The sequence below is a fragment of the Peromyscus maniculatus genome, chromosome 8, assembly GCF_049852395.1.
Source record: "Peromyscus maniculatus bairdii isolate BWxNUB_F1_BW_parent chromosome 8, HU_Pman_BW_mat_3.1, whole genome shotgun sequence".
Taxonomy (NCBI): Eukaryota; Metazoa; Chordata; class Mammalia; order Rodentia; family Cricetidae; genus Peromyscus; species Peromyscus maniculatus.
The window spans coordinates 43,341,758-43,355,297 of NC_134859.1; the positions used below are offsets into that span (position 1 = coordinate 43,341,758).

At 54.1% G+C, this 13,540-nt stretch overlaps 1 protein-coding gene across 2 annotated transcripts in view; it reads right to left on the bottom strand.

Moving 5' to 3' along the window:
- Obscn (obscurin, cytoskeletal calmodulin and titin-interacting RhoGEF) overlaps window positions 1-13,540 on the bottom strand; it is a 147,680-nt gene that overhangs the window by 130,286 nt on the left and 3,854 nt on the right. Inside the window, exons 3-11 of one of the 2 annotated variants that reach the window (XM_076542423.1) lie at window positions 12,860-13,129; window positions 11,860-12,120; window positions 11,195-11,503; window positions 10,604-10,870; window positions 9,725-10,006; window positions 8,289-8,564; window positions 7,511-7,786; window positions 4,622-4,897; window positions 1,730-2,005 (exon numbers count right to left, since the gene is read on the bottom strand). In XM_076542423.1, the coding sequence (XP_076398538.1) occupies window positions 1,730-2,005; window positions 4,622-4,897; window positions 7,511-7,786; window positions 8,289-8,564; window positions 9,725-10,006; window positions 10,604-10,870; window positions 11,195-11,503; window positions 11,860-12,120; window positions 12,860-13,129 (2,493 nt within the window). Of the gene's footprint in view, window positions 1-1,729; window positions 2,006-4,621; window positions 4,898-7,510; window positions 7,787-8,288; window positions 8,565-9,724; window positions 10,007-10,603; window positions 10,871-11,194; window positions 11,504-11,859; window positions 12,133-12,859; window positions 13,130-13,540 lie in introns of those variants that run through there. The other variant, XM_076542422.1, reaches the window with a different exon arrangement.

Below are 13,540 nucleotides of genomic sequence, written 5' to 3' on the forward strand. Positions count from 1 at the left end.
TTTATGTCAGTTTTCACACAGCTTACTAGTAATCAGGCAAACTGTCACAACTTTTCAGATTTATTACCATAAAATATTTTATCATATACTCTTAAAATAACATTTCTGTTTGCAGGCAAAAGGATGGAACTAGAAAAAATCATCCTGAGTGAGGTAACCCAAACCCAGAAAGACAGTCATGGTATGCACTCACTCATAAGTGGATTCTAGATATAAAATAAAGAACAATCAGACCACAACCCATAGAACCATGGAGGCTATATATATAGCATGGAGGTCTCTAGGACAACTGTGGCTTATAATAAATTTCGGTTTTACTCAATTATTGAAAAAAATATCCAAATGAATGGAAACACATGAACTATGAACCAAAGGCTGAGGGGCCCCCAGCTGGATCAGGCCCTCTGAATAGGTGAGACAGTTGATTGGCTTGATCTGTTTGGGAGGCAACTAGGCAGTGGGACCAAGTCCTGTGCTCATTGCATGAGTTGGCTGTTTGAAACCTGGAGCTTATGCAGGGACACTTGGCTCAGTCTGGGAGGAAGGGACTGGACCTGCCTGGACTGAGTCTACCAGGTTGATCGCAGTCCTCGGGGGAGGATTTGCCCTGGAGGAGGTGGGAATGGGGGGTGGGCTGGGGATAAGGAGAGGGGGTGGGAGGGGGGAGAATAGGGGAACCCGTGGCTGATATGTAGAACTGAATGGTATTGTAAAATAAAATAAAATAAAATAAAATAAATAAACAGATAAATCAAGAAAAAAATAACATTTCTGCTGGGCAGTGGTGGCACATGCCTTTAATCTCAGTACTCAGGAGGCAGAGGCAGGCGCATCTCTAAATTCAAGGCCAGCCTAGTCTACAAAGCAAGTTCCAGGACAGTCAGGACTGTTATATAGAGAAACCTTGTCTCAGAAAACCAAAAAAGAAAGAAAGAATGAAAAGAAGGAAGGAGGGAGGGAGGGAGAGAGGGAGGGAGGGAGGGAGGGAGGGAGGGAGGGAGGGAGGGAGAGAGGGAGGGAGGGAGGGAGGGAGGGAGAGAGGGAGGGAGGGACCAATAATAACGATGATGGTGATGATATTCCCATGAAGACTCTATAGCTTGTTTCTCAATACCTAAACACAGACAGCTGTTTCGTGGAAGTCTGGTGGCACACTGCTGTGGGTACTAGAGGTCATCTAGGATTGCAGCCCAACCTGTAAGTCCTCAAGGCTCCACCTGCACACAAGGCAAATGGCTGTCTGTCTCGGACTTCTCCCTCTGAGGACCCAGAGCCAGGCACTAACACTGATAGAAATGTGGGCTGACTTGGCAAGAGACACCCCTCACCATTCCTGAGTCCAGAGCAGGAGCTCTGTGGGGACCCCTGAGGCACCTCTCCGAACTGAAAGCAAAGGTTAGTTGGTATTTGCTTTAAACCCTATTCTTCTGTGTAGGAGAGGAAGGAGGACTGAGATCACGCACCAGGTCTAGCCAGAGTCCCAGATTCCATACAAGACAAAGATGGTTCTGGGAACATGGGACTCTGAGTTACCCCATAGTAACGCCACTCAAGGCTTACAAAATGGACCCCTCTTCCAACTCTGTATTCCTCCCCAGCCCAGCTGCAGGAAAGGAGGAAGGATGGGAAATGTGAGAGATGAAGGCTAATGTAAAGGGCAAATATAAAAGGCTAATATAAAACAATAAATCAGTTCCCTCTCCACTATCTCATAAGGCCAAACAGGTACCTGGCACATCCAGACGGAAGGAGACCCTCTGTCCCCCGGCCTCGCAGCTGTACTCCCCAGCATCCGCCTGGCCCGCCTGCTGCACCACCAGCCTCCTCTCACAGCCCGAGGCCTCCACTCGAACCTTCGAGCCAGAGCTCAGCTTCTTCCCGTCCTTGAACCAGGTCACCTCGGTCTGGGCCTGGGCCACCGTGCAGCTCAGTGTGGCACTGGCCCCCGCCTCTGCCTTCACCTCGCTGCGAGCCTGCTGCTCCTTGGCGAACACCACCTTGGGCTCTGGGGATAGACCAGGACACACATAGAAGGTCAGAAACACTGTCTAGATCAGGAAGGGCACGTGAGGAAAAGACTTGCATGAGACAGCTAGAAGGCAGAACGTCACCCAGCCTGTGCACACTATGTCCAGGAAAAGCTCAGGGCCTCTCAACACAAAACCCCAGTTTATCCACATATCCTGTCACTGCTGCGGGGTCACTCGAGGGGAGACACAGTTACCGTCCTCCATGGAGCGGCTGAGGGGCATATCACATGCGCCTGTCCCACAGTGACAACAGAGAGTCTCCCCAGGACTTGGTAGGTGGTGCCTCACAGCGCTGAGAGTCCCGGAGGCTCCACGCCCTTTCCTGCTGATTTCTGTCAGCTGTGGCATCTGTGGCCCTTGGCTGTCTGTCTTACTGATGTTGTCAGCCATCGAGGTGTGTGTGTGTGTGTGTGTGTGTGTGTGTGTGTGTGTGTGTGTGTGTGTGTGTGTTCCTCTGCACAGCTGATGTTCAAGGAGACCCCACTCTTCATAGCACTGTATCTTCTTCATATTTATTTCAGGGGGTTCTTTACATATTACAGTCCTTATCCTCTTTCATTGTCTGACCTGTGGGTCTGATCCCAGTTACAGATAGTGAGATGTGGCTGGTATCCCAAAAGTTTATGTGTCGAAAGCTGGATCCTCATGTGGTAGTGCTGAGGTAGAGAACTTTTTTTTGCTTTTTTGAGACAGGGTTTCTCTGTGTAGTTTTGGTGCCTGTCCTGGATCTCCCTCTGTAGACCAGGCTGGCCTCGAACTCACAGAGATCTGCCTGGCTCTGCCTCCAGAGTGCTGGGATTAAGGGCATGCACCACCACCGCTCAGCTCCTTTTCATGTGTTTTAATGTCCCCAAAACTCTCATGAAGAGTCCCTTCTCCCTTCCTTGCTGGCTCTAAAACCCAGGGGAAAGGAGGGATGGGTTTACACACGGGTGCGTTTCAGAGCTCAGTGCTTTGCTTTTTCCGTCTATTTCTAGCTCTACAGTGAGGGCCCGGATCTGGCTGCTATGCTGTACGGTAAACCTAGACAGGACCAGAGAAAAATGCTAGCGCTTCCTTTAAGAGTAAGGGATGCTGGGCTGGCTCAGTGAATAAAGCGCTTGCTCTGCAAACCAGCCAACTGAATTTGATCCCAGGAACCCGCAGAAAGGGAAAAGGAGAGGACAGGTGCCATAAAATTGATCTCTGACACACAGTGTGGCATGCGTGCCCACACACCCATACACAGGCAATAATAATCATAGTGATTAAAATACTTTAAATGTGTAACTTTCCCCCCCAAAGCTCTCAACCAGATCATAAAGTGCAGGTGCTCTGACCAACCCTGGAGAGACATCTGGGCCACCACAGGCCACAGGCCATAAGTATCCAGAGTCCACCACACAGCACGAGGGCCCTGGGTAGGTGTTCTGAAATGAACGTCTATGGGGAAGTGAGGAAATAGAGGTGGTTAAGGCCCTCGGTCTTCTGGTTCTGAGGACTGTGTCTCCCTGACTGATGAAACTGGCCAGATCAATTACAAAAACAAAACAAAACCCCTACACTTCCCAGCCAATGACCTGTGCCTCAAGTCCACCTCCTTGTGACCTGTGTGTCCCTAGAGAGTCCTTGGGCTAAACATTTGTGTTAACCAGCACTCCCTCCAAGCTGCAAGCCTGCACAGTCCACTGAGGACAGTCTCCTATGTCAAGAACAAAATTCTTTGGGGGAAAAAAAGGGGGAAGCCAGGCATTGGTGGCACATGCCTTTAATCCCAGTACTCGAGAGGCAGAGCCAGGTGGATCTCTGTGAGTTTGAGGCCAGCCTGGTCTACAGAGTGAGATGCAGGACAGGCACCAAAACTACACAGAGGAAACCCTGTCTCGAAAAACTAAAAAAAATAAATAAATAAAGGCAGGGGGTGGTGGTGGGGAGATACACCATCACATACTTTGGCTGACATTTAAACTTAGTCATAGATTAAGTAGATTCAAGGGCCCCAAGTCACACCCATAGCAACAGGGAATGTGTTCCTCTCCTGGTGCCTGCACCTGACTCTCCATTGTGCCTTGTATCACTGCTCTTACCGAAATCAATAAACTGACTAATTCTGCTTTTCTCTGACTGGTCCTGGATTCTCTTCTGTGGTGGATGTCAAGGACCTGGCTGCATCTCAGCAGAGGTTGCCAGCCATCTGAGCCTCCTCAGGTTGTTCAGGCTGCACCACCCACAACATGGAGAGCATTTCCTAATGTAGTGACGGGAAGAGCACTCAAGCTGGAGGAGACCCTCTCTCTCCTCTCCTAGCTTCCCTGAGCTCAGCTGTAAGAAGGAAAGTGAGAAGCAGAAGGAGGGCCTGAAAGATGAGCTAGAAAGAGGGAAGAGCATGCACGGCCTGGGAAGACGCTCGGCAGTCAAGGATACGCAATCCTCTTGCAGAGGAGCCCAGCACCTAAACTGAGCTATTCACAGCGGCCTGTAACTCCAGCTCCAGGGCATCCAACGCCATCTCCTGGACTCATTAGTACCTGCACTCATGTGCACATACCCAAACACACATAGCCAGCCTCCACCACCTCCACACAAGGCTAACTTCGTGTGGCAACACCCACCTGTGACGTCCAGACGGAAGGAGACCCTCTGTCCCCCGGCCTCACAGCTGTACTCCCCAGCATCCGCCTGGCCCGCCTGCTGCACCACCAGCCTCCTCTCACAGCCCGAGGCCTCCACTCGAACCTTCGAGCCAGAGCTCAGCTTCTTCCCTTCCTTGAACCAGGTCACCTCGGTCTGGGCCTGGGCCACCGTGCAGCTCAGTGTGGCACTGGCCCCCGCCTCTGCCTTCACCTCGCTGCGAGCCTGCTGCTCCTTGGCGAACACCACCTTGGGCTCTGGGGATAGACCAGGACACACATAGAAGGTCAGAAACACTGTCTAGATCAGGAAGGGCACGTGAGGAAAAGACTTGCATGAGACAGCTAGAAGGCAGAACGTCACCCAGCCTGTGCACACTATGTCCAGGAAAAGCTCAGGGCCTCTCAACACAAAACCCCAGTTTATCCACATATCCTGTCACTGCTGCGGGGTCACTCGAGGGGAGACACAGTTACCGTCCTCCATGGAGCGGCTGAGGGGCATATCACATGCGCCTGTCCCACAGTGACAACAGAGAGTCTCCCCAGGACTTGGTAGGTGGTGCCTCACAGCGCTGAGAGTCCCGGAGGCTCCACGCCCTTTCCTGCTGATTTCTGTCAGCTGTGGCATCTGTGGCCCTTGGCTGTCTGTCTTACTGATGTTGTCAGCCATCGAGGTGTGTGTGTGTGTGTGTGTGTGTGTGTGTGTGTGTGTGTGTGTGTGTGTGTTCCTCTGCACAGCTGATGTTCAAGGAGACCCCACTCTTCATAGCACTGTATCTTCTTCATATTTATTTCAGGGGGTTCTTTACATATTACAGTCCTTATCCTCTTTCATTGTCTGACCTGTGGGTCTGATCCCAGTTACAGATAGTGAGATGTGGCTGGTATCCCAAAAGTTTATGTGTCGAAAGCTGGATCCTCATGTGGTAGTGCTGAGGTAGAGAACTTTTTTTTGCTTTTTTGAGACAGGGTTTCTCTGTGTAGTTTTGGTGCCTGTCCTGGATCTCCCTCTGTAGACCAGGCTGGCCTCGAACTCACAGAGATCTGCCTGGCTCTGCCTCCAGAGTGCTGGGATTAAGAGCATGCACCACCACCGCTCAGCTCCTTTTCATGTGTTTTAATGTCCCCAAAACTCTCATGAAGAGTCCCTTCTCCCTTCCTTGCTGGCTCTAAAACCCAGGGGAAAGGAGGGATGGGTTTACACACGGGTGCGTTTCAGAGCTCAGTGCTTTGCTTTTTCCGTCTATTTCTAGCTCTACAGTGAGGGCCCGGATCTGCCTGCTATGCTGTACGGTAAACCTAGACAGGACCAGAGAAAAATGCTAGCGCTTCCTTTAAGAGTAAGGGATGCTGGGCTGGCTCAGTGAATAAAGCGCTTGCTCTGCAAACCAGCCAACTGAATTTGATCCCAGGAACCCGCAGAAAGGGAAAAGGAGAGGACAGGTGCCATAAAATTGATCTCTGACACACAGTGTGGCATGCGTGCCCACACACCCATACACAGGCAATAATAATCATAGTGATTAAAATACTTTAAATGTGTAACTTTCCCCCCCCAAAGCTCTCAACCAGATCATAAAGTGCAGGTGCTCTGACCAACCCTGGAGAGACATCTGGGCCACCACAGGCCACAGGCCATAAGTATCCAGAGTCCACCACACAGCACGAGGGCCCTGGGTAGGTGTTCTGAAATGAACGTCTATGGGGAAGTGAGGAAATAGAGGTGGTTAAGGCCCTCGGTCTTCTGGTTCTGAGGACTGTGTCTCCCTGACTGATGAAACTGGCCAGATCAATTACAAAAACAAAACAAAACCCCTACACTTCCCAGCCAATGACCTGTGCCTCAAGTCCACCTCCTTGTGACCTGTGTGTCCCTAGAGAGTCCTTGGGCTAAACATTTGTGTTAACCAGCACTCCCTCCAAGCTGCAAGCCTGCACAGTCCACTGAGGACAGTCTCCTATGTCAAGAACAAAATTCTTTGGGGGAAAAAAAGGGGGAAGCCAGGCATTGGTGGCACATGCCTTTAATCCCAGTACTCGAGAGGCAGAGCCAGGTGGATCTCTGTGAGTTTGAGGCCAGCCTGGTCTACAGAGTGAGATGCAGGACAGGCACCAAAACTACACAGAGGAAACCCTGTCTCGAAAAACTAAAAAAAATAAATAAATAAAGGCAGGGGGTGGTGGTGGGGAGATACACCATCACATACTTTGGCTGACATTTAAACTTAGTCATAGATTAAGTAGATTCAAGGGCCCCAAGTCACACCCATAGCAACAGGGAATGTGTTCCTCTCCTGGTGCCTGCACCTGACTCTCCATTGTGCCTTGTATCACTGCTCTTACCGAAATCAATAAACTGACTAATTCTGCTTTTCTCTGACTGGTCCTGGATTCTCTTCTGTGGTGGATGTCAAGGACCTGGCTGCATCTCAGCAGAGGTTGCCAGCCATCTGAGCCTCCTCAGGTTGTTCAGGCTGCACCACCCACAACATGGAGAGCATTTCCTAATGTAGTGACGGGAAGAGCACTCAAGCTGGAGGAGACCCTCTCTCTCCTCTCCTAGCTTCCCTGAGCTCAGCTGTAAGAAGGAAAGTGAGAAGCAGAAGGAGGGCCTGAAAGATGAGCTAGAAAGAGGGAAGAGCATGCACGGCCTGGGAAGACGCTCGGCAGTCAAGGATACGCAATCCTCTTGCAGAGGAGCCCAGCACCTAAACTGAGCTATTCACAGCGGCCTGTAACTCCAGCTCCAGGGCATCCAACGCCATCTCCTGGACTCATTAGTACCTGCACTCATGTGCACATACCCAAACACACATAGCCAGCCTCCACCACCTCCACACAAGGCTAACTTCGTGTGGCAACACCCACCTGTGACGTCCAGACGGAAGGAGACCCTCTGTCCCCCGGCCTCACAGCTGTACTCCCCAGCATCCGCCTGGCCCGCCTGCTGCACCACCAGCCTCCTCTCACAGCCCGAGGCCTCCACTCGAACCTTCGAGCCAGAGCTCAGCTTCTTCCCTTCCTTGAACCAGGTCACCTCGGTCTGGGCCTGGGCCACCGTGCAGCTCAGTGTGGCACTGGCCCCCGCCTCTGCCTTCACCTCGCTGCGAGCCTGCTGCTCCTGGGCAAACACCACCTTGGGCTCTGGGGACAAATGGGGACACAAAGTCAGAGGCAATGTCTAGATCAGCAAGGTCACAATGGGAAAGACCCTGGATGGCTCAGCTGGAGGGCAGAATGTCATTCAGGCCCTGCACTCTCTGTGCTCAGGAGAAACCCCAGGGCCTCCAAACACAGGGAAAGTCATGCTCCCTTATCATCCAGAACACATTCCAAGACCTGCAGTAGGTCCTCAGATGCAGATAGCACCAAATACTGTGTATGTTTTTCCTGGAAGGCCCTGAGAGAGTTTAATTAACAAGTTAGGCATAGTACGAAACTCATAAGCCAGGTATGGTGGTGCATGGCTACAATCTTAGCATTTGGGAGGCAGAGAAAACAGACTCTGTGAGTTTGAGGCTAGCCTGGTCTGCATAGCAAGTTCCAGGCAAGGTCAGCCAAGGTTACATAGTGAGACCCTGTCTCAAAAAAATCAAAAGGATGTAATAATTAGGAACACACACGTGGATTGTCCCAAGGGACTGACCTGTGACGTCCAGACGGAAGGAGACCCTCTGTCCCCCGGCCTCACAGCTGTACTCCCCAGCATCCGCCTGGCCCGCCTGCTGCACCACCAGCCTCCTCTCACAGCCCGAGGCCTCCACTCGAACCTTCGAGCCAGAGCTCAGCTTCTTCCCTTCCTTGAACCAGGTCACCTCGGTCTGGGCCTGGGCCACCGTGCAGCTCAGTGTGGCACTGGCCCCCGCCTCTGCCTTCACCTCGCTGTGTGTCTGCTGCTTCTTGGCAAACATCACCTTGGCCTCTAGGGACAGTCAGACAAAGACACTTATTCAGAGGACCCTTCCAAGCTCCTGAGTCCTGGATTCTGGTTAATCAACTCCGGACTCCAGGACACTCCATTTCCTGCCACAAAGATCTCCCAAGGCCCCCTGCCTAGTGGTGACTCTTCTTATACCTGAGTGTGTGATTATCTAGCCAGTGTGTAATGCCAGAACAGATTGGCTGGGCAGGGCAGCAAGGAATCACCAGGCCAGCCCATACAGGCCAACACAGTGTTCTCTTATGCCCCAATCTGCCCACCTTCAGGACCACTCTCTACAGAGCAGAGACCTACAGTACCATTCATGAACACATTCCCATTTTTCTCCACCAACCAGAAACTGACCATGCCGTGATTTTTGCTTTTGGATACAGCCAAACATAAATTGGTGCATATGACTGAGAATCCTGTTGCACTGAATTTATGCATTTGTAGGTTTTTAGAGCTTGTGTGAGGAACACACATGCCTCTGGAAAGCAGCAAAGTGTTTTCAGCTGTGGAGACATACTTAGATTCCACCCAATGGTCCAGTGTGGGGAACCCCAGGCCCCTCAAGGGTGGAATGCACCTATACCAGAGATGTAAGTCTGCAGCATCTTCATGCAGGGAACCGGAGATTCCCTTGCCCCTGCCTGGTGTCCGAAACTGCCCCCAGCCAATACCATACTCCCACGCCCTACTGCAAGAAACCCTGGCAAGAGGGACCCAAGCATCTTGCTATCTTTGCCCCAGTACATTTGCACATGTGCCTCTGAGGTCCAGCTTGGCTCCCAACCACAGCATCCACACAACCACCTGCTACATCTGTGAAGAAAAGCTGTAAGGCCTACAGGGTGCATGGATGAAGATGCCCAGACCTAGACCACATGTGACCCTGACTCTCCGCCCAGACCGGAGAGGTTTCAACCACAGCGAGGAAGTCCTTCTTCCTACAGAGCTGAGCTACCCACCACCATTCAGAGAGAGAGAGAGAGAGAGAGAGAGAGAGAGAGAGAGAGAGAGAGAGAGAGAGTCAAAAAACAGCTACCCTACTGCCCAGAACCCCTTAGACAATGTCTGGAGCAGGGGACAGAGGATTCACATCCAGAACCACGCAGCAGCACAAGGACATGATGCCAGCCCCACTGCCCACCTGCGCTCACCTTGAACCAACAACTGGTAGGCAATGCGGCTCCCACGACTAACGCACTCATAGAGGCCAGCATCATCCTGCACCACATCCCGCACCAGCAGGGCTCGCCTCCCAGCTGACACCTGCATCTCGTACTTGGGTCCTAGGGGCAGCTCGCGGCCATCCTTCAGCCAAGTCACAGCCGCAGCCTGGTCCGACAGCTCAGCCAGCAGTTGGGCCTCCTCGTGCAACCGGGCCAGCACCTCCCGGGCAGCCACGGCAGGAAGCCTGTTGCTGGCTAGCCCCAGAGCGGCTACGGGGCAGGGGTGGTAGTAGGAACAGAGACCACAAGAAGGTGGGCAAAAGGAGTCTCAGACAGCGAAGGAGAGGAGAGAGGATTTGAGGATGGGGAAAGAGGGATAAAGGGGAAAAGAGAAACTCAGGAAACGGGGTGGATTGGAAGGAAAGCAGCCATGGAAAGCAAGTCGGTGAAAGGCAAGAGAAGGGAGGGTGTGAAGAGGCGTGAGAAGGGAGCAGAGGGAGAGAACACAGGGCGCCAGTGAAAAGAGGGAGACCACGGGGAAAGGGGGGTGTGGGGGAGGGAGACAGAGGTGAGAAAGAAACAGGCAGAGAGGAGACACGGGGTAGAGAGATAGATAGAAGAGAGGATGAGAAAAGAGGCCGTCCGAGATGCGGTCCAGCCCTGGGGCATCTCGTACATGTGCACGCATGCATGCACACACACACACACGGAGCCCAGCCTCAACTGCCAGCCTGGGGTGAGCAGCCTCAAGCACCCAGCTCTCCTATCCCCTTCACACACTGGCTTCAGAGAAACCTTCCCCAGGAAATACCGCTTCTGCCTACTACCACGCTGCAGAGAAAATGGAACTCGGGGACTCAGGCCTACCTCGGACCACCATCTGGATGCTGGTTTCAATGCCATTAGCCACAAACTTCAGCTGTGCCCCATGCAATCTGGCAGGCACCTCTCTGATGGTGAGCATATGCCGGGTACGGTCACAGCGGATCACGTATACGCTGCTGGCTTTCAAGGCCTCCCCATCCAGGAACCACTCGCCCTCAGAGGCCACGGTGAGGTCCACAGAGAAGGTGACCTCACCACCCTCCACTGCCTCCACTGCCTTCAGAGGGGTCTTTACAGCCAGCCCGGGGACTGCAAGGTGGGCAGAATTGAGAGAAAAGTCGGAGACAGATAAACTCCCAGGTTCTGCCTCCCCTTCCTCTGCCCTGCCCCCACAAAGATGGAGTAGCCAAAGCCTGACTCCCTGAGGCTGCTGAAGACAGGCAGGTTCAGTGAGACCTGGGTCCTGTCTTAGGATCCCTCCTCCTTCATAAGAAGGCTTCAGCATCCCCCAACCCACATAGCAAGTCCCCTGACGGTCATCCGGGCTCCCCTGGAGGCAGAACTATGCTTTGGGGTCGGGTAACTCAAGGCAGGTGGCAGCCCCCCGTGATGTTACTAGATGGTCTCACTCACCCAAGTGGATGGTCCCTGGAAACTCAAGGTAAGGGCTCTGGCCAAAGTGGTTGATGGCTGACACTCGGAACTGGAAGTCGCCCTCCTCAGCCACACCAGCCACGGTAAACTCAGTTGTGGCCAGCCATTCCGCCTCATGACACCGGCTCCAGGCATAAGCACCAAGTCTCCTTTTCTCCACCACATAACCATCAATGGTGACAGGGCGGTCCCCGTGGGGTGGTGGTGACCAGCTGAGGGTCACAGAACTCTCTGTCTTGGCCTTCACCACAGGGTCAGCAGGGGGGTACAGCGGTGGCCTTCTGGGCGCTGTGTGGAAGATAGTTTGAGCTCACCACCTGGGAGCTTCCCTCCCCCAGCCTTGGGTCACCAAGAAAGGGAATTACAGAACCCAAGTCTCTCCCTGGGCACTGCTGTGGTGGATGGGATGGTACCACCCACCACCAGTGGGCTCAGAAGTCCCTCTCCAGACCTGCTGCCACCCAGTTGCAGCAGGAAGGTCCCTCCTCAAGGGAAGAGCTTGGAGTGGAGGACTCACACCCACAATGTTCTGCCACCCTCAGACCTCCACTGGCAAGGGGGAGCCCACAGCACTGGGGGAGGACAGGGGCACAGCTGTGTCCCTGGCAGGAGGGCCACCCAGAGGCCACTCTTCCAACCCTTACCTGATACGCAGAACTGGGTGGTCGTCCGGCAGCCACCAGCCACAAAGGCCACCTCACCCATGTCCTCCAAGGTGCACTGGAAGATGGTGAGTGTGTGGCACGTGCCTTCGGCAGTGATGGCTACCCGGCCTCCTGCCACCATCTCCTCCTGGTTCCGCAGCCACTGGACAGGGCCCTCGGGGACAGCTAGCTCCACCCAGAAGATGGCTGTGTCTCCAGCGCGCACTGCCGTCTTCCGGGGTAGCTTTCTGGTCAGGTTCCCTGGAGTGGGAAGATTACCAAGGGGATAAGACAAGCCCCCTGTGTACCCCGAACTCCTTTCACACACCCCCGACTCGTGTGGCCTCCGTCTCGTCTTCTTACCCATCCAGCCCCATTCTCCCACCTGCTTCACACACACACACACACACATATGCACGCACACACACACACACACACACACACACTCACACGCACACGCGCGCACACACACACACACATATGCACGCACACACACACACCCCTTCTGCCCAGCCCTACCTTCTGGCTCCCCCTGCCTTTGCAGAACCAGGTTTCACTCTAACCCTAGCCTCCCTCCAAAGGCTGCCAGCCTCAACTCTCCCGAGCCCCAGGTCACACTACACACCTCTGTGCCCTAGAACCTCCCGGTCTACTGACACGCCTCTTGTGCACCTGCACCCTCCTGCCTGTCTGCGCCCCCAACTGGACCTCAGCCTATCTCCCCAATGCCGGAGCAAGCAGCCTCTGGTCAACCTGACCCATCACACTCTGCTCGACCCCACCTCCACCCCACATCCAGGGCCCCCTCTGTCCCTCCCCCTGCCTTTCCCTCTACCTGGCCCCTCTGCCCCGTCCCTCTCACCTCAGTCCTATTCACCCGCCTTCCTTCCCACACAGATCGACTCCACGCTTGGATGCTAGGTGGGCCACCTCTGCTCCCAAGCTCGTTTGCCCGCCTGGCCCCGCCCGGCCCCGCCTACCCCCGCCCCGCCCCGCCTGCCTTGGACGGAGAGCTCTGCCACCGTGCGGCTGCCCTCTGTGGTCTCGCAGATGTACACCGCGTCGTCGTCCGCCGAGACGTCGCGCACGGTCAGCCGGCGCTCGGTGCCCTCCTCCTCGATGCGGTACTTGGCGCTGGCCCACAGACGCGTCTCCTCCTTGAACCACGCCGCCTCCGTGGCCGGCTGCGCCACCTCACACTGGAACGTGGCGGACTCTTTCTCTTTCACCTCCAGGTCCTGCAGCCGCTTCTTGAAGGGCACCGCCGGCTCTGCGGGAGAGGGGCCGACGGGGTTTGGGGGTGTGACACAGCGGACCAAGAAACCAAAAGTGGAGAGGGTGCAGGGTCGGATAGGTGAGTTGAAGAAACAGAGTGGAGAGTAAGAGAAGGGGAAAGTGGAGCACGGAAGAGCGAACAGCGGGGGATATGTGAGCTGGGAGGCAGGAGTGTGGAGGGATGGTGACTGGGACTAGAGTTCCCTACGGTGGTTCGCGCCAGGAGCCATCATCGCCTGTTCATTTTGAGGAACCAGAGCCGCCCAGGCATCCAACTTAGGATGCAGCCACCCAACCCTAGCCGATCTTTGGACCAGGTTATCACCCAGGACCGCAGCTGGCGCTCAGGTGAATGCACGAGGTTGTGGGGAGTCGGGAAAGAGCCTCACCCCTGCGCATGTTTGGG